We start from the raw sequence: 20708 nt of genomic DNA, 5'->3' as shown, positions 1-20708 counted from the left end.
TCAGTAAATTGTGTTCTGTTTGAGAGATCTACGGGAAAAAACTGTTGTGAATTGTATCCAAGAGTAATTTGCTATTGTTTTTCCAGGTGATAACAGATTTTGATATGACATTAAGCCGATTTTCTCACAATGGCAAACGATGTCCCACTTGTCATAGTAAGTGTATTTCATCATACAATAACCCTGCTTTCCATACATATCTTAATCTGTTGAGTTAATCTTTACTTTTCTTCTACAGATGTAATCGATAACTGCAGATATGTAAGCGATGAATGCCGCAAAAAGGTATGTACCATGATCCCCTTGTATCGTGAGTGGGTTTGCTGTGGTTAAACAGATCAACTGAGTAATCGTAACAATCCAGCCTTCATCAGGCTGGTGACGGGCGTCAGTGGAAATGTGCAATAGCACTAATGGAGGTGCGTACCTCAATTAGTGCTATTGCACATTTCCATTGACGCCCGTCACCCAGGACGTTTCATGAGAATAGCGGCACCAGTCTGAAGGCTGGATTGTGGCTGAAACGTCATGTGTCCTACACAGCCGCATTTTCCAATAAATATTGTATGCTTTTGCACCGCATCCGCTGGAGTTTTTTCTATTACAAGACTGGGTGGGACCTGACTTCCAGCAGCTGATATAAAGCAGAATGCCACGAACTTTTATCTTAATCGTAATCGGTGTAATCACTCTCATTTATCATCAGTGAATTTGTAAGCCGCTCTTCCAGTGCCTAATGCATAGCTCTCCGAGATGTCACCAGGCAATGTTCACACTGCGTGCTGCTCAGGGGAAATTCCTCCCCAATGATTGTGGTGATGGAAAATGTCTATGAGACGATTATTCAAACCAAGGATTGTTTGGGAGCTTGGAAATTTGTTCCCTGTGAATGGACTTGAGAGTTTATTTTCTTTTTAGACTGGTACCTAGTTATGTGTTGTCTTGTGGGTGGTGTACCTGAGGGGCTTGGGGTTGTTGAGTGTGGCTAAGAGTTAAATCTGTTACGATTACTCATCTAATCCTATCCTGTGTGATACAGCCTGCTGAGCTGTGTATCTAATCCTATCCTGTGTGATACAGCCTGCTGAGATGTGTACCTAATCCTATCCCGTGTGATACAGCCTGCTGAGCTGTGTATCTAATCCTATCCTGTGTGATACAGCCTGCTGAGATGTGTACCTAATCCTATCCTGTGTGATACAGCCTGCTGAGATGTGTACCTAATCCTATCCCGTGTGATACAGCCTGCTGAGCTGTGTATCTAATCCTATCCTGTGTGATACAGCCTGCTGAGATGTGTACCTAATCCTATCCTGTGTGATACAGCCTGCTGAGATGTGTACCTAATCCTATCCTGTGTGATACAGTCTGCTGAGATGTGTATCCAATCCTATCCTGTGTGATACAGCCTGCTGAGATGTGTACCTAATCCTATCCCGTGTGATACAGCCTGCTGAGCTGTGTATCTAATCCTATCCCGTGTGATACAGCCTGCTGAGCTGTGTATCTAATCCTATCCTGTGTGATGCAGCCTGCTGAGCTGTGTATCTAATCCTATCCTGTGTGATACAGCCTGCTGAGCTGTGTACCTAATTCCATCACTGACCGTCCACAGGCTCTTCCCTCACCATCTCCAGAGTGTAATAAACCAGCTGGAATCAGCAAGCACACCTGTATCTAATCCTAACATGTATGTGTGTGATACTTCCTGCTGAAGTGTGTATCTAATCCCATCTTCTATGATACAGCCTGCTAAACGGTGTATCTAATCCCATTTTGTATAATACAGCCTGCTGAGCTGTGTATCTAAACCCTTATGCACACCACCGTATCCATTTATCCGCTATAAGGATACTGTCCGTGTGCGACCTGCATTTCTTTTGCAGTCCCATTGATTTCTATGGATTTCAGGTCTGCATTATGAGGACCAGAATAAGACATGTTCTTTATTTTTGCAGAACTGACACTGTGCTTTTTTCCACATCCATATATCAGTACAGCAAAAGATAGAACATGTCTTATTCTGGTCCTCATGATGCAGATGTAAAACCCATAGAACTCAATGGCTCTGGAGAAAAATGCACATCTCACACAGGCAGCATCCTTATTTAGCAGATCTGCTATTTCGAGAAAGCAGAACGGATACGGTCCTATGCATGAGGCCTAATTTTATCTTTTTTAGTCATGACTGCTGACTGAAGGGTTTCTCTTGGGCCAACATGTGTGATACACGTGAGATAAGACCATGATCAGCCTGGGAAACACGGTCCGCGTGTCGCCGCATCTCCCCGGTCGACCACACTCTCCTGACCGAACTGACGATATGACAGTAATGTATGATACAGCCAGTCTCTTATCTGGTCAGGGAAGCAGAGGTTGGCCTGGAAATTGTGGCTGACTGAGACATGGATTCCTGGGCCGATCGCAGTAGTTTGTATGATCCCTATCACTCATACTGAGCTGCCATAACGGTGACCTCCAGTGCTCCCCCATAACGGTGACATCCAGTGCTCCCCCATAACAGTGACATCCACAGTGTCCCCAAAGTGCTACCATGTGCCATCCGCAGCTCCCCCAATGACCACCACAGCATAGCGATAAGCCTCTGTGGCTGATCGCTGTGCTGTCACTCATGTACAGCGCTTACATCACACTGTACATTAGTCAGTACAGGCTTCACATAGAAGCCTGTACACTCAGAAGACGGCCGGCGGTCCAAGCGCATGCGCAGTAGTGTGCGAGCGACGGGACTGATGAAGGCCGGCAGGAGGCGGTGAAGTCAGTGATGATGTTCCGTCTCCTGCCTCAGGCAGGTAAAGAAGAGGACGGCGCTGGATCGGAAGACTTAAAAATGCTTCAGGAGCGGTCATGTGACCGTGAAGAGAATCATAGGAAGGGCTGCTCTGGTAAGTATTGGTGTAATAACCTTCCCTCCACAGGTAATGAAGATGGGCACATTTCAAGTAGGGGCCGGAGAACCCCTTTAAAACCATTTTAAAACATGCACCCGAAGTTGGCTACGGTACGTCTGTACCAAAGCTGGCTTCGGATCCATGTTTTAAAATGGTTTTAAAGTTGAAAAATAAAATCCCAAAGTTATTCACCAAAGTCTTGAGACTTTGGCAATAATAAATTTCCCTCGCCAGAGCCTATACGTTTGAATGCTGTATACGGAGATGAAGCTCCTTCGTACAGCATTCAAACTGTGTTTTGAACCAATCGACTTCAACGTAGGTGAGAAGCCGGGTCCTCATACAGAAAAGCTGCATAATCTGCCCTTGTGCCTGCAGAACTCACGGGAAGGAAAGCAGTCACCGGAACTTACATGGTGGCTATGCAGTCAAAAATCACATTTTTCCTATTGCATCAGATAGTAATCATAGGGCCTCATTTATCAACATTGTCCAGCAGGAAATCTGTCGTAGTTGCCTATGGCAGGGGTCGACAAATCCCTGGCGCCAGATCGCCATGGCGATCAGGAATTTGGTCCTGGCGCTTTGGGTATTTGTCAGCCTGTTGGTAGACTGGCAATGGGTGCAGAGTGCCGGAGGGGGGCCCACTCTGTCTGGAGGCAGCAGGAGTGGAGATGAGCGCCTCCATTGTGGAAGTGCTCATCTCCATATTCACCTGTATTGCCATCCTCAGGACAGTGATACAGATGAATGGTGCGGAGGAGCAGGGGAGAGGCATCTCTATTGCCCGTTTCTCTGATAGGCTACAGGCACTAGGCCTGTAGCCTATCAGAGGCCAGTGCAGGTGGAGCGATGACGTAATCGCGCCGCCTGAGCCTACAGTGCCGGACACAGGCTGGAAGAGGCCTGCATCGCATTACTGACAGCAGCATAAGGTAAGTATATGTGGTTATTGTTTTTATTATTTATAGTATACTGTGGTAAAAGGGGGGTGGGGGCCCTATATACTGGCACAATATGGGGGGGCGGGCACTATGGAGAAGAGGGGAAGCACTATGGGGCCCTATATACTGGCACAATATGAGGGGGGGGCCCTATATACTGGCACAATATGGCGGGCACTATGGAGAGGAGGGGAAGCACTATGGGGGCCCTATATACTGGCACAATATGGGGGGCACTATGGAGAAGAGGGAGCACTATGGGGGCCCTATATACTGGCACATTATGGGGGGCACGATGGAGAAGAGGGGTAGGAGCACTATGGGGGCATCTACTAGGGGCCCTATGTACTGGCATGCATTATTGGGGGGCTCTATGGAGAAGTGGGGGGGGCAGTATGGGGGCATCTACTGGGGGCTTTATGACGCAGCTCCGCCTGGCTCCTAACTTTTTTAGCTGGCTCCTAGATTCCAAGGAAATTTGTCAAGCCCTGGCCTATAGCAACCAATTAGAGCTCACCTTTCATTTTTTCAGGACACTTTAAAAAGAAAGGTGAGCTTTGTTTTCCTGTTACAGTTTTGATAAATGAGGCCCTTAGTGTTTTTAGAAGAAATACAATGGTGTGCTTTACTTTATTTTTTCTCTGTACCTCTAATTTTGAGTGAAGGTGTCATTTACAAATAATTTTTGGGTAATTTCTCGGGAACATTTCAGACTGCACTATAAAGGACTATAGGTTTCTTTCCAATGGAAAAGAACAACGTGTGAGCCCACAGCAACATTTTGGAATAAAGCCTTATTCACATTTCAGTGTTTGGTCAGTGATTTCTATCAGGGATTGTGAGCCAAAACCAGGCGTGAAGCCTACACACATACAGATCAGGTATGAGGGAAAGATCTGCACCTGTTCTGCATTTAGATCCGCGCATTGTTTTGGCGCAAAATCACTGACCCAAAACACTGACATGTGAATGAGGCTTAATCCAGAGGAATATCCATGTCCTGATTTGTAACAGATTTTGCTTCAGTTTATACCTTAGGCATCCACTTTTCTGCTGCTGGAATACACTGCAGCATATTCACTGTGTGTCATCACCCCCATGGGTCTAGATCAGGCATCCTCAAACTGCGGTCCTCCAGCTGTTGCAAAACTACAACTCCCAGCATGCCCAAACAGCCTACAGGTATCTACCTACAGCAGGGCATTGTGGGAGTTGTAGTTTTACAACAGCTGGAGGGCCGCAGGTTGAGCATGCCTGGTCTAGATGGTAAATTTGCTGCAGATCCTGCTCCTCGCCGCGATTCCACTGCATCTACAGTACAACACAAGAGGATGGGGTTTTCAAAACCTCCTCCACAGGATCTGGAAATTTTCCATGTGAAAGTCAGAGCCTGGGCAGCTTTTCATATCTGTGGCACGCTATTTCTGCTGTGGGTTTTTACTGCCTGTAGTGCAAAGGATGAAATCCATGGTCAATCTGCAGCAAGATCTACATGTTGGGGTGGGTTCACACTAGTGTTAAGGATTCTGTTATGGCTTTCCGTTAGAACATGATTATAACGGAATGCCCAGACAGAATGCAAAACGGAAGCCTTCAAAAGGCATTCCATTTGCTCTCCTGTCCTAATAGAAGTCTATGGGAATCAAAACAGATCCGTCTGGGTCCCGTTATGCAAGACGGAAAACAGAAGTCATGTCAACAGGACTTTGTTTTCCATCTTGAATAACAGGAACCAGACGGATCTGTTTTGATTCCCATAGACTTCTATTAGGACGGAGAGCAAATGGAATGCCTTTTACAGGCTTCCGTTTTGCATTCCGTCATAATACAAGTCTATGGGCAGAAGAACGGATCCGTCCTTCCGTCTTATGGATTCCGTTATAAAGCCATAACGGAATCCCTAACGCTAGTGTGAATCCACCCTAACAGATGTTGATTTGTTGTGAATTTGCCACAGAATCGGGACCCAGTTTTAGAACCAACTATCTCATCTACGAGAGGTCACACTAATGTTGTTGCCCAATGGTGCAAAGAAGGCAGCAAGTTTTGACTAATGATCTTTCTGGTTTTTCTCCAAAAAATGCAGCACACTTTTCAATAGTTTTCTACAGCAAACGTTTTCACTCTGACCTCCTTTCTGTCTAGTTATATGCACTGAAAGAAAAATACTATCCAATTGAGATAGACCCAGACCTTACAATCAAAGAGAAATACCCCTACATGATTGAATGGTAAGTCAGATGTCACCACGCACATGTTCAAGAGCTTTCAGTATTGTAATATCTTAGTTCTGTATGGTCCATAAACTTCTGCTGCTCAGTGGCCTGTAAATCACATGGTCACAGGTAGCGTGGCAAAGATCTTTTGTGTCCGCACACAAAGAAGGCCTTGTTAATGAAAATGGCTCCAAATGCAGATTTTCTGTTCACGTCCGAACATATACTTACATTTGGCTTTTTTTAAAGGTACACAAAGTCACATACACTGTTAATTGAACAGCGTCTTCAGAAAGACAAACTGGAAGAAGTAATAAGGGACTCTGACATTATGCTCAAGTAAGTTTTATTCATAGTAACGTAGTACATAAGGCCGAAAAAAGACATTTGTCCATCCAGTTCGGCCTGTTATCCTGCAAGTTGATCCAGAGGAAGGCAAAAAAAAAAACTGTGAGGTAGAAGCCAATTTTCCCCACTTTAGGGGAATAAAAATTTCCTTCCCGACTCCAATCAGGCAATCAGAATAACTCCCTGGATCAACGACCCCTCTCTAGTAGCTATAGCCTGTAATATTATTACGCTCCAGAAATACATCCAGGCCCCTCTTGAATTCCTTTATTGTACTCGCCATCACCACCTCCTCAGGCAGAGAGTTCCATAGTCTCACTGCTCTTACCGTAAAGAATCCTCTTCTATGTTTGTGTACAAATCTTATGAGAGGATGTCCCCTCGTCACAGTCCTGGGGATAAACAGATGATGGGATAGATCTCTGTACTGACCCCTGATATATTTATACAGAGTTATTAGATCTCCTCTCAGTCGTCTTTTTTCTAAAGTGAATAACCCTAATTTTGATCATCTTTATAGTTCCACCATTCCGGTTATTACTTTAGTTGCCCTCCTCTGGACCCTCTCCAGCTCTGCTATGTCTACCTTGTTCACAGGAGCCCAGAACTGTACACAGTACTCCATGTGTGGTCTGACTAGTGATTTGTAAAGTGGCAGGACTATGTTCTCATCACGGGCATCTATGCCCCTTTTGATGCAACCCATTATCTTATAGGCCTTGGCAGCAGCTGCCTGACACTGTTTTTTGCAGCTTAGTTTGCTGTTTATTAAAATTCCTAGGTCCTTTTCCATGTCAGTGTTACCGAGTGTTTTACAGGTGACTTGCATTATTCCTTCCCATGTGCATAACTTTACATTTGTCAGTGTTAAACCTCATCTGCCACTTATCTGCCCAAGCCTGCAATCTATCCAGATCCCTCTGTAGTAGTATACTGTCCTCATCAGTGTTAATTACTTTACACAGTTTAGTGTCATCTGCGAAAATTGATATTTTACTGTGCAAGCCTTCTACAAGATCATTAATAAATATATTGAAGAGAATAGGGCCCAATACTGACCCCTGAGGTACTCCACTAGTGACAGTGACCCAATCTGAGTGTGTACCGTTAATAACCACCCTCTGTTTTCTATCATTGAGCCAGTTACTTACCCACTTAGACGTTTTCTCCCAGTCCGAGCATTTTCATTTTATATACAAACCTTTTATGTGGTACAGTGTCAAATGCTTTGGAGAAGTCCAGATATACGACATCCATTGTTTCACCGCTGTCAAGTCTAGAACTTACCTCCTCATAGAAACTGATTAAATTAGTTTGGCATGACCGATCCCTCATGAAGCCATGCTGATATTTGCTTATTTCCATTGAGATGCTCTAAGATAGCATCTCTCAGAAAACCTTCAAACAGTTTACCCACAACAGATGTTAAACTTACCGGCCTATAGTTTCCAGGCTCTGTTTTTGGACCCTTTTTGAATATTGGCACCACATTTGCCATGCGCCAATTCTGTGGGACATTCCCTGTCAGTATAGAGTCTGCAGATATCAGAAATAAGGGTCTGGCTATGACATTACGTAATTCCCGTAGGATACGGGGGTGTATGCCATCCGGTCCTGGCGATTTTGTCTATTTTAATCTTTTTAAGTCGCTGTTGTACTTCTTCCTGGGTCAGACAGGACACTTTTAATGGGGAATTTATTTTTACATTCTGCATGTCATCTGACAGTTTATTTTCCTCAGTGATTACATTGGAGAAAAAAAATATTTAACAGCTTTGCTTTCTCCTCGTCGCTCTCTGCAACTCCCCCTCATTACTCTTTAACGGGCCGACACCTTCAGATTTATACTTTTTACCATTTATATAATTGAAGAACATTTTAGGGTTAGTTTTACTCTCTTTGGCAATTAATCTCTCGGTCTCTAGTTTGGCCGCTTTTATTTGTATTTTACATGTTCTATTTCTTTCCTTACAGTATTTCAGTGCTTCTGTGCAACCCTCCTGTTTTAGTGATTTATATGCTTTCTTTTTGTCATTTATTGCTTTCTTTACAGTTCTGTTTATCCACATTGGTTTCTTTTTGTTCCTTAACCTTTTATTCCCATACGGTATGTACCTCTCACAATGAGATTTTAGGATGCTTTTAAAGATATCCTATTTTGTGGCTGTATTTCTATTTTTGAGGACTTTGTCCCAGTTAGTTAGGCCTATGGCCTCTCTTAGTTGGCTAAATTTAGCTTTTTTGAAGGTTGGTATTTTTGTTCCTCCCTGTAGAAACGCTCTTTTGAATGATAATTGGAAGGTTATTACTTTATGGTCACTATTTCCCAGGTGTCCCCCAACCTGCACGTCTGTTGTTCTGTCAGGCCTATTGGTTAATACTAAGTCCAGTATGGCCGTCCCTCTAGTCGGGTCCTGAACTAGTTGGGAGAGGTAATGGTCTTTGGTTATTGCCAAGAACCTGTTTCCTTTATGAGATATACAAGTTTCAGTTTCCCAGTCTATATCTGGGTAGTTGAAGTCCCCCATAATAACCACCTCATTATGATTTGCCGCCTCGTCTATCTCGTTTAGTAGTAGGTTCTCTGTGTATATTAGGTGGTTTATAGTAAACTCCTATTAGTAATTTATTATTGTTTCTTCCTCCATGTATTTCTAGCCACAGTGACTCCACATGTTCATGTCCCTCACTTATATATTCCAGGAGTGTGGGCTTTAGACAGGACTTTACATAAAGGCAAACCCCTCCCCCTCTCCGGTTTTGATGATCCTTTCTAAACAGACTGTAACCTTCTACATTAACTGCCCAGTCATAGCTATCATCATAGCTCTCATCCAGCCATGTTTCCGTTTTTCCCACTAATGTATAAAACACTATAATGCCATCTTGTGAGTTGAAAAAACATACTTTCTGTATTTAATGTTCAGTTTGCTGTACCGATAAATTAAAGTATCGCTAAACGTATACCCTGTCATCAGCTTGAAACGGACAGGGCAGTGAGATCAGACTTGGTTGCAGCATAGAGTGAGTGATTTATTTCATCCCAGAACTATAGTTTTTCACCTGTTAATCTAACTCTGGGGAAAGATAAGTTACCTAGTAGTAGCTGCAGATGCATCTGGGTCTGCCTCCTTATGAGGCTTCTTCCCCCTCCCCTCTCCATAGACTTCAGTCAGCTGTGTATGGACTTCTGTGTATGGATTTGCTCAGTCAATTCAGAGACAGTGGGCAGGGCAGGGACAGGTGGAGCAAAATACTGCAAATGTGGAAAAAGGCAATTGTGTTTAATAAAATATATTACAAAGTTCAGTATTATCACCTCTAATATTGAATTATGTAAAATAAAAGGTTAGGTATGCTTTACATGCATCACATTACAGAACACAATAGTCTAGATTTACTAATGTATCTGTGCCTAGAATCTGTGTAAAAAGTGTAGCAATTTAGCGCAACTAGGATTTCTCCCTTTTTTTCTGACTTGAAGGTGTGGGGTTTAGTGGAAAGGGGTGAAGCTTCACAAAAAGGGATGGGGCTGAAGATGTGATGTCTCAAAGGAGGCAAAGCAATAGTTTGATAAATCTTGTGCAGGTGTAGACAGCTAGTCTAAGTTTACGGCATTTCTAGGATTAGTAAATCTGCCGCAATGTGCTGATTTATAATGACCAATCTGCTGTGCCTGGGTAAAGCTTGTTAAATGGGTTATCGCATGAAAAGTATTACTTTGCAATGAACAGAGCATTTTCAATTAAGTAATATTGCAATATACCTGCAATAGAAATGTAAAGAATTTTTAGGATTAATCCACACACCAACAATTAATGGATTGTCTTTAGACATCCAAGTACACCAGGCTTCCAAAACTCATTGTGGGGTATTACATACCATATTTAGCTTTGGAGCTATATTTCAGGGGATGTAGGGGTTAACACAAACTAACTGCAGTACATCCTGGCAGATGCATGAGCAACTGTCCACCCACAGAAAGGCAAGTAAGTCCTCCAGATATGTGAGTAAAATGGTTATAAATTTGGGGGATAATCTCTTCAATAGTACTTTTATATGGTCACTTGCACTACCAGTTTTAACCACTATTGGGAGCTATACCTTTCCGTAAGAAAGATCAAATAAAGGAAAACGAAGGCTTTTGAAATGCAGTAGCTTTGGCTTGAACTGTCCTCTCATTGTATCTATATCTGTCATAAAATAGTTTCTACAACCCCTTTTAATAAAGTATGATTAATTATTGTATCAGAAGAATAAATCAGCATTTTTCTGTTCTGTTTTGCAGAGAAGGATATGAAACATTCTTTGATAAACTGAATGAGTCCGCTATCCCCGTATTTATCTTTTCAGCGGGGCTTGGAGATGTCTTGGAAGAAACCATACGCCAGGCTGGTGTATACTACCCTAATGTTAAAGTCATCTCCAACTTTATGGATTTTGATGAAAATGTAAGTTTTGGTCTGTTTAGTGTACTGTATTTCTGTAAATGTATGGCTGTAATGGTATTATTCTGATCCTGGCCATTTAAGGGGTACTGTATTTTGGTAATTTTAAGTTATCCCCTAACTATTACATCGATGGGGATGTTACCACAAGGACCTCCACCAATTGCAGGAATCGGGACCCCGTACCCTGTCATTCCACTCCCAAAAAGCGGAAAAAAATTACCAAAAAATCATATGTATCATATGGTAACAAAAAAAAGTTAACTCATCCTGCCATGACAACTTCAGTGTAAAAATATGGCTCTCTTAATATGAAGGCACAAAAAAAAAAAAGTATATATATCTAATGTGTTTTTCTTGTGCAAAAGTAGTAAAACACAAAATATATAAAAATCTGATTTTTAACAAACAGTTAATGCTATAAAACAAAACTCAAACATTGTCAACTTGTTTTTAAAAATACATTATATGTAACAAAGTTCTGATAAAAATACAACACATCCTTTGGCCATCAGAAAGCAGGGATGAAAAAACTAAAAATTTTCACATCATGAAGGCCAAACTAGGCCACATCCTTAAGCGGGTTAAAGGGGTTGGCACATATCACACATTTGTGGTGTATCACTAGGATATGTCAAAAGTGTCAGGTGCACCTCTAGTACCCGCACCTATGTCTACAATGGGCGCCCAGAACGAAGGAGAGCGCACTGCGCATGCACGGCCACCTGTCCATTCAGATGTATTGGAGTTCCAGAAATAGCTGAGCCCATTCTTCCATAGAAGTGGAGGGTGGCCCGTTCTAGAGCTAGGTACGGGTCCCATAATCTGACCTGGGCCTCTGACATTTTTAGCACATCCTAGCTATATGCCACCAGTGTGTGATGTGGGCCAACCCCTTTAATTCCATTTTGTGGCTACCTGAAGCCACCACTAGGGACAGCAAGGTGAAGATGTATTTTTCATTAAGCTGAATGGAGGTCTGTGAATACTTATGAAGTGGACTCTTCCTAGCGATGGATACACAGGTGCCCGAATTTCAGAATTTTGCCAATTAACTCTGCGTGAAGGGCAGCAATTCATCCTGTAATAACTTTTTTCTTAAGTGTAGGAAAATGTTAACCTTCTCTTCCTCTATAACAGTGGTGGCGAACCTATGGCACAGGTGCCAGAGGCAGCACTCTGAGCCCTCTCTGTGGGTACCCTTACCCTAGAAAAAGTCTGGTGTACGGTGTACAAATATGCCTTAGAGTTTCCCTACCATTCATATGTGCAGGATGCACTATGAACAGCACAGGCAGCGCATTGAATGTAGTAGGGCTGCAACGATTAATCGATAATTGGATTCGTTGTCGATGAATCCAGTTATCGAATAATCGCCGATTCGTTGCTATGCGGGCGGGCGGTTTACTTTAAGTCACTGCATCTTTATTTTACCTTACAATCGTGACGCTCCAGTAACAACTAACAGGCAGAGCGGAGGGCGGCGTAACGTCACTTACTCATGTGACGCGCCTGCTCCGCCTCCTTCATTCATAAAGTGGGCGGAGCAGGTGCGTCACGTGAGTAAGTGACTTTACGCCGCTCTGCCTGTTAGTTGTTACTGGAGCGTCACGATTGTAAGGTAAAATAAAGATGCAGTGAGTGATTAGTCTGCTGTGAGCAGCAGGGCCAGGGCTGTTATGGGTAGGGGGATCGGTCTATGGCACTGCTATGGGGAGGGGGAAATCTGTCTATGGCACTGCTATGGGGAGGGGGGAAATCTGTGCACTGTTATGGGGAAAGGGATCTGTGCACTGTTATGGGGAAAGGGATCTGTGCACTGTTATGGGGAAAGGGATCTGTGCACTGTTATGGGGAAAGGGATCTGTGCACTGTTATGGGGAAAGGGATCTGTGCACTGTTATGGGGAAAGGGATCTGTGCACTGTTATGGGGAAAGGGATCTGTGCACTGTTATGGGGAAAGGGATCTGTGCACTGTTATGGGGAAAGGGATCTGTGCACTGTTATGGGGAAAGGGATCTGTGCACTGTTATGGGGAAAGGGATCTGTGCACTGTTATGGGGAAAGGGATCTGTGCACTGTTATGGGGAAGGGGATCTGTGCACTGTTATGGGGAAAGGGATCTGTGCACGGTTATGCCCATAACCGTGCACAGATCCCCTTCCCCATAACAGTGCACAGATCCCCCTTCCCCATAACAGTGCACAGATCCCCCTTCCCCATAACAGTGCACAGATCCCCCTCTCCACAACAGGGCCACCCACAGATCCCCCTCTCCACAACAGGGCCACCCACAGATCCCCCTCTCCACAACAGCCTTAATATGGCCTTTGAACTTAATTTTTCACGTAAAATCATTTAAACCGCTTTGTTTTGTAATCTTGTCGTTTTTCCCGATTAATCGTAGAAATTAATCGGCAACTAATCGATCATTCAAATAATCGTTAGCTGCAGCCTTAGAATGTAGGCAGGTTGTTATAGCTAAATGATAAAGTACATGGAAGATATACTATATTGGACTATAGTATTCAGGTTAAATTGCCGTGTTAGCACTTTGCGATAAATAAGTGGTTTTGGGTGGCAGTTTGGGCACTCGGTCTCTAAAAGGTTCACCATCACTGCTCTATAAGTATATACCTAATAATTTTCAGTATCATTTGCTGTTCCTCAGTCCTACCACAATTTATAAAGCACTGTTGGTGAAGTATTTTTTCTAATCCTATTTTGTATTGCATTTACTTTTTCCAGGGTGTGATAAAGGGATTCAAAGGGGAACTGCTACATGTTTACAACAAGCACGATGGTGCCTTGAGGAGGACAGAATATTATAGCCATTTGAAAGAAAACAGTAACATTATACTCTTGGGAGATTCCTTAGGGGATTTAACTATGGCTGATGGAGTGCCTAATGTGGAAAATATACTCAAAATAGGATACCTCAATGATAAGGTAAGGATTGGAAAGGGCAACTTGCAGTTTGTCATATTATTAAATGCTTAGGCTGTATTATAAGCTTTCAGGTGTATTATTGGGATGAACATTCCTATGAACGCTATTTCTTAATTGCCTTGTGTAAAGCTGCTGCTGATCACCCAGTGAACACGCTCGTTCATGTAATGAAAGCATTGTTGATGTGGACATCAAAATCATAGATTCTGGGCAGCAGATCGTCCGGGGTGAAAACAGGGACGTGTTGCACAAACCATGAATCTGTTATAGGGGACACATGCCTATGCAGAGGGGATGATTGCTGCATTTACATGCAACTTTCACCTCGTCCGATGAGTAGGCAATTATTGGGAGCAAATGGTGCATTCACAAAAATTGCCTGCAAAGTCAATTCATGTAAAGGGGGGGATTAGGTTAAGTGGTTAAATTAAAGGGGTTATCCAAACCTGGGCCCCTCACAATGAATATACCTTACCTGGCTTCCCGTGCCGCCGCTGCTGTTTCTCCCCGTGCGCGGATGAAAATATCCGGTGTTGCGGAATGGGGGGCAGCAGCCAATGGCGGACGGAGACGAGCCTCCCTAACATTGCGGGTGACGCTAGGGAGGTTCATCCCCGTCCACCATTGATGGCTTCCTCCGACACCGGATGTTTTCATCCGCGCACAGGGAGAAGCAGTTGCGGGGAGCCAGTTAAGTATATTCATTGTGGGGGGGGGGGATTTAAAAGTCTTGGATAATGCCTTTTAAGAGCTGCTGGCGAAGCTTACTACCGCACCATCCAGCTTTGAGTACCCAATAGTTTAGCACTTTACTGGTCTTAAAATGCGTCGGTCATAAGAAGGACGGCCACAAAAAATTAATTGGATAGGTCATCAATATCAGATCGGTGGAGATCCAACTGATATCAGCTGTTTGAATAGGTCATCAATATTAAGCCACTGCACAACCCACTTAAAAGAGGCCATCGTTATCTGATGGAGGTTGGACCCTACTCATCATGAAGGGGTTGCAGTGATCTTGTGCAGATTGCCCTTTCAGTGCAAGTTCATGGTTATGCAAACTGCTGAAGTGTTCTGCAGAAATAAACTGATAGGACAGGTTGCACTATGTTATCCTATTGTTTACAAGATAAGCAAGTATAATGCCGCATTTAGACGCGCCGAGCAAGCAGGCAATTATCGGGAAGGGACTGTTCCTGCTGGTCAGTGCAAGTGAAGAATTGCATTTCCATGCAGCTATCGCCTCACTGTGTGGGGACAAGCAGTGGCTACTGTAATCACTCGTCCTCCTACAGATTTGTTGTTTCTGGGCAGCAGATCACTATTGCAGCCTAGAAATGATGATTTATTGTGCTGCATCAACTATGGCCCTGATTTTATCATGCCTTTACTCCAGAATTCTGGCTTCAAAAAGTTACAAAATGGGGGCTTGCCTGCATTGACTGTACTTATCTGATGAAGGGACCATTTTGAATTTTCACTTGTCTTCTCTTGTTCTTATCCGAAATGAGAGTTTGAAGTGATGTTCGTTCCTGATAATCTAACCGACAGTGACTCAAGACACTGTTGGGCCTCCTATCTAGCTCGTCTTATGTGAAGAGGACCTGTCGGCTCCTGACAAAATAATAAACCAAATAACAAATGAGTACAATTCAATAATAATAAAATTGTCCCCAATGGTGTAGCTCTGTAGGTTGTGTTTTGTAGGTTGGTCCAAATTGACAGAACAGTAGGCGGGTTCAGCAATCCCATAGTGCAAAATACCATCCCAGCAGAACAAAATGCAACAGTGCAGCACATTTTACTGCCCCAAAAGTGGTCCCTCTGTGGTGGCCATCAAGAGCTACTATTTTCTGTCCTCCTCCTCCAGTTGTCTCTGATTAGGATCTGGAGCAGGGGGCTTAGCCTCCTAAATTCCACTGCTGTGACCCTCATGTCACCTCCTATGTGTTGTTGAGTGCCGGGTACATGAGTACCTGATTCAGAGTTAATTACTGTTAAGAGCTCATTATGGACCTGGCCAGCGGCAGAGAGGAGGGCTTGGGCGGTGCTCTGGGCATCAGCCAAATGGGAACTTTCTGTGTGGGTTCTATGGCCAGTCCACCCCTGGCACATGTCCCTACTCAGTCTGACACTACCCAGTCTGTGCAGAGACACCCCTGTTTACAGGAATGGCAATGCCAAGTTGCCAGGCTTTAAAATTTGGCTGCTGCTGTTTGAAATTAGCTGCAGGTTTCACACATTGCTATGCAGAGATTTGAGATCCTCTGCGATCCAAATGAAAGAGAGCATTTCATGTCATCTCCACGGTGGAAACTGATATACCGTATGTGTATAGGTGACATTACAGTAAAGGTCACTCATATATGTTCTCCCTTCTACAGGTAGAAGAGCTGCTAGAAAAATACATGGACTCTTACGATGTAGTTTTAGTCAAAGATGAAACTCTGGATGTGGCTAACTCCATTCTACAAAAGATTCTTTAATCTGCACCGTTGGAAGCATGGAGGAACTCACACCAACTTCTTTTTTTTTTTTTTATTCTCATTTTGATTACATTTTGATTTTCATTTATTTTAGTATATTTAATAGAACCATTTTGGTCTTTTAAAGCACCTTACCTTTTAGCACTGTGCTGCTTTATTATACCCTAGGTTTTTTTTTTTTTTTTTTTTTTTTCCCCCATTTTTGCAATATGGCAATCACTTTGGGCCTCCACGAGAAATCTGCTTGAAATAAAGCTGACCAGCATTACAGGACATCGTTCTGCGGATGAAGAATGTAAAGGTGTAAAGAGTTGAAGTGTATCTTTATTTTCATATGCACTATTAGGTGTTGTGTTTCGTATAAGCATATATGTTTTTGAAGGCCAAAAATGTGCACGTTTGAAACTGTTTGTACAATCTTTTTATGTATTAAAATATCCACTTTATTCATTGAACATATGTACTGAACTTTAGTTACTTTATTATGATGTGAGGCTGATCCTTTCACCAAATAGTCTTCTATAGCCTTTGCTTCATGGTTTATATGTCCATAAGGGTGCTGCCACATGCGTCTTTAGCCCCCTTTTTTTTTTTTCTTTTTTTTTTTTTTTTGGGCTTTTAAAAATCATCAGACAATTCTGGCATTATAGCAGTGTTTTTAGGCACACAATTTTTTTTTGAAAAACATAAAAAGAAAATCGTTGATGGCTCTTCACAACCCTTTGTGCGGAAAGAATATTACTATATTGATGAATAACCATTTTACTTCTGTGAGTATAATAAAACAAAGTTTTTACTGTGCCGGAGGTACTATCACTATTGTGTGATTTATGACATCTTGCAGAAGAGCCTTCAACGATCCAGCATAGATTTGCTGAGTTTTAATCTGTGTTGAAGCACACCACTATCCAACTGAAGGGTGTCTGTCTTGAGCCAGAGAAAGTGATTACCTGCATTCCTGGAAAAATGCTGCGCGGTCCCACTATATTAACACTTTGTATTTGTGAAGAACCCAGTGACTCACTTTATTTCATTTTTATTGCATAAAAAAAATAACCCACAGGCTAAATGAATGGGAGAGCGAAAAAGCCACTGCCAAAATCCTATCTAGTGACAGGTTATCTTCCCGAAAACAAATGTATTCTGTTGAGGGGGAGACAAGAGGTACCCATACACATTAGATGGTCAGTGGAAATCGTTGAGTTTGCTGATATAGGTCTAAAGTGTACGGCTAGTTTCAGACAGACGGAATACAGACACTTTAGCCTGCTGTCTGTTACAGCTACAATATTCAGACCCGTTAAAGTTCTACGGAACCAAACTTGGTTTACTATAGGGTTGTATGGAGATTTAAGGTTTTGTCTGTAGGCTTGGAGGGGGGTTCATGTGTTGTGGCCATAAAACAGAAGCTAATTGTAACTATCTGAAACCTGTAGCTCTGTTTTCTTTACGTTTAGAACTCCATTAAATAATGTTTTTTCCTTTCCTCCATAGTGCTGTTGAACCTAACTTGGATTACCATGGGATTCTATGTTGGTCTAAGTTAAGGCGTACCTGAGTTTTTATCAAAAACTGCAAACTAGCCTCATCTTACTGCTGCCAGATACGTTTCATGTCCTATTCCCCCATTTCTGCTGCACTGTTATTATGTTGTGTCTATAATAGGGACTGTGTCCCTTAGACATCAGTCTGCCAGTACTGAGAAGACTTCAGTTTCCACCCTTCCCTAAAAGGACTGCATAGCAAAGAAAAGCCTGATTCTGGATGCCTCGCTTTACATCATGTCTGGACACATGACACAGAACTATGCAGCAGGAAGAGCTCAGTTTACTTACATGAGCTGTTGCAGTACTGCATATCTGGCCAATAGGAGACAGATGTACCGCCATCTCTGCTTTTGTGTTACTAGGGTTGGAAAAAGCATGACGGCAGATTTAGTGGAAGGGAGACACCTAGTGGCAGAAAGTGTAGAGATACTTTTCAAGTGGATAAGGGTACTTTCACACGTGTGGCAGTGTGATCCGGCAAGCAGTTCCGTCGTTGGAGCTGCCTGCCTGATCCGCCGATGAGGATGTGACTGAAAGCATTTGTGAGACTGCTCCAGGTCCGTCTCACAAATGCATTGCAAGAACAGATCCGTCTCTCCGCTTGTCATGTGGATAGACTGCTCCGTCTTGTATTTTTTTTTCACAGTTTTCTCGGTCTGCGCATGGACGGATCCATCCTTCAGGTATTTCTTAATGCCGGATCCGGCACTAATACATGTCAATGTAAATTAATGCCGGATCTGGCATTCCGGCAACTGATCAGGCATTTTGGGCGGAGATAATACCCCAGCATGCTGCGGTATTTCCTCCGTCCAAAACGCCTGACCGTGACTGAACTGAAGACATCCTGATACATCCTGAATGGATTTCTCTCCATTCACAATGCATTAGGATAAAACAGATCAGTTCTTTTCCGGTATTGACCCCTATAATGGAACTCGTGCCGGAAAAGAAAAACGCAAGTGTGAAAGTATCCTAACTCAGAAATTTGTAAAGTAAGAGTTGCAAAGTTGCTAGCTATAACATGTACGGTTGTCGTGTGAAACGTTAGTGTCCATTTAACCCCTTAAGGACACAGCCTTTTTACACCTTAGGACCAGGCCATTTTTTGCAAATCTGACCAGTGTCACTTTAAGTGCTGATAACTTTAAAACGCTTTGACTTATCCAGGCCGTTCTGAGATTGTTTTTTCGTCACATATTGTACTTCATGACACTGGTGAAATTAAGTCAAAAAAATATTTTTTTTTGCACCAAAAAATACCTAATTTAACAAATTTTTGGAAAAATTAGCAAGTTTCAGTTTCTCTACTTCTGTAATACATAGTAATACCCCCAAAAATTGTGATGACTTTACATTCCCCATATGTCTACTTTATGTTTGAATTGTTTTGGGAATGATATTTTATTTTTTGGGGATGTTATAAGGCTTAGAAGTTTAGAAGCAAATCTTGAAATTTTTCAGCAATTTACAAAAACGACATTTTTAGGGACCAGTTCAGGTCTGAAGTCACTTTGCGAGGCTTACATAATAGAAACCACCCAAAAATGACCCCATCTAAGAAACTACACCCCTCAAGGTATTCAAAACTGATTTTACATACGTTGTTAACCCTTTAGGTGTTGCACAAGAGTTATTGGCAAATGGGGATGAAATTTGAGAATTTCTTTTTTTTGTCAATTTTTTTATTTTAACCCATTTTTTCCACTAACAAAGCAAGGGTTAACAGCCAAACAAGACTGTATCTTTATTACCCTGACTCTGCCGTTTACAGAAACACCCAATATGTGGCCGTAAACTACTGTACGGCCACACAGCGGGGCGTAGAGTGAAAGGTGCGCCGTTTGGTTTTTGGAGGGCTGATTTTTATGGACTGGTTTATTTACACCATGTCCCATTTGAAGACCCCTGATGCACCCCTAGAGTAGAAACTCCCTAAAAGTGACCCCATCTAAGAAAATACACCCCTCAAGGTATTCAAAACTGATTTTACTTACGTCGTTAACCCTTTAGGTGTTGCACAAGAGTTATTGGCAAATGGGGATGAAATTAGCAAATTTCATTTTTTTGTCTAATTTTCCATTTTAACCCATTTTTTCCACTAACAAATCAAGGGTTAACAGCCAAACAAGACTGTATCTTTATTGCCCTGACTCTGCCGTTTATAGAAACACCCAATATGTGGCCGTAAACTACTGTACGGCCACACAGCGGGGCGTAGAGGGAAAGGTGCGCCGTTTGGTTTTTGGAGGGCTGATTTTTATGGACTGGTTTATTTACACCATGTCCCATTTGAAGACCCCTGATGCACCCCTAGAGTAGAAACTCCCTAAAAGTGACCCCATCTAAGAAAATACACCCCTCAAGGTATTCAAAACTGATTTTACTTACGTCGTTAACCCTTTAGGTGTTGCACAAGAGTTATTGGCAAATGGGGATGAAATTAGCAAATTTCATTTTTTTGTCTAATTTTCCATTTTAACCCATTTTTTCCACTAACAAATCAAGGGTTAACAGCCAAACAAGACTGTATCTTTATTGCCCTGACTCTGCCGTTTATAGAAACACCCAATATGTGGCCGTAAACTACTGTACGGCCACACAGCGGGGCGTAGAGGGAAAGGTGCGCCGTTTGGTTTTTGGAGGGCTGATTTTTATGGACTGGTTTATTTACACCATGTCCCATTTGAAGACCCCTGATGCACCCCTAGAGTAGAAACTCCCTAAAAGTGACCCCATCTAAGAAACTACACCCCTCAAGGTATTCAAAACTGATTTTACATTCGTCGTTAACCCTTTAGGTGTTGCGCAAGAGTTATTGGCAAATGGGGATGAAATTTGCAAATTTCATTTTTTT

At 42.7% G+C, this 20708-nt stretch overlaps 1 protein-coding gene across 2 annotated transcripts in view; it reads left to right on the top strand.

Moving 5' to 3' along the window:
* NT5C3A (5'-nucleotidase, cytosolic IIIA) overlaps positions 1 to 16759 on the top strand; it is a 60731-nt gene extending 43972 nt beyond the window's left edge. For both annotated transcript variants that reach the window (XM_044294615.1, XM_044294616.1), the window contains exons 3-9: positions 87 to 156; positions 239 to 285; positions 6002 to 6087; positions 6322 to 6411; positions 10709 to 10871; positions 13618 to 13818; positions 16203 to 16759. In XM_044294615.1, coding sequence (XP_044150550.1) covers positions 87 to 156; positions 239 to 285; positions 6002 to 6087; positions 6322 to 6411; positions 10709 to 10871; positions 13618 to 13818; positions 16203 to 16304 — 759 coding nt within the window. In that variant the 3' untranslated portion in view covers positions 16305 to 16759. The remainder of the gene's footprint in view (positions 1 to 86; positions 157 to 238; positions 286 to 6001; positions 6088 to 6321; positions 6412 to 10708; positions 10872 to 13617; positions 13819 to 16202) is intronic.
* The last annotated feature ends 3949 nt before the right edge of the window (positions 16760 to 20708 follow it).

The sequence above is a fragment of the Bufo gargarizans genome, chromosome 5 (assembly GCF_014858855.1).
Source record: "Bufo gargarizans isolate SCDJY-AF-19 chromosome 5, ASM1485885v1, whole genome shotgun sequence".
Classification (NCBI taxonomy): Eukaryota; Metazoa; Chordata; class Amphibia; order Anura; family Bufonidae; genus Bufo; species Bufo gargarizans.
This window is presented reverse-complemented; position numbering and strand designations above follow the sequence as displayed.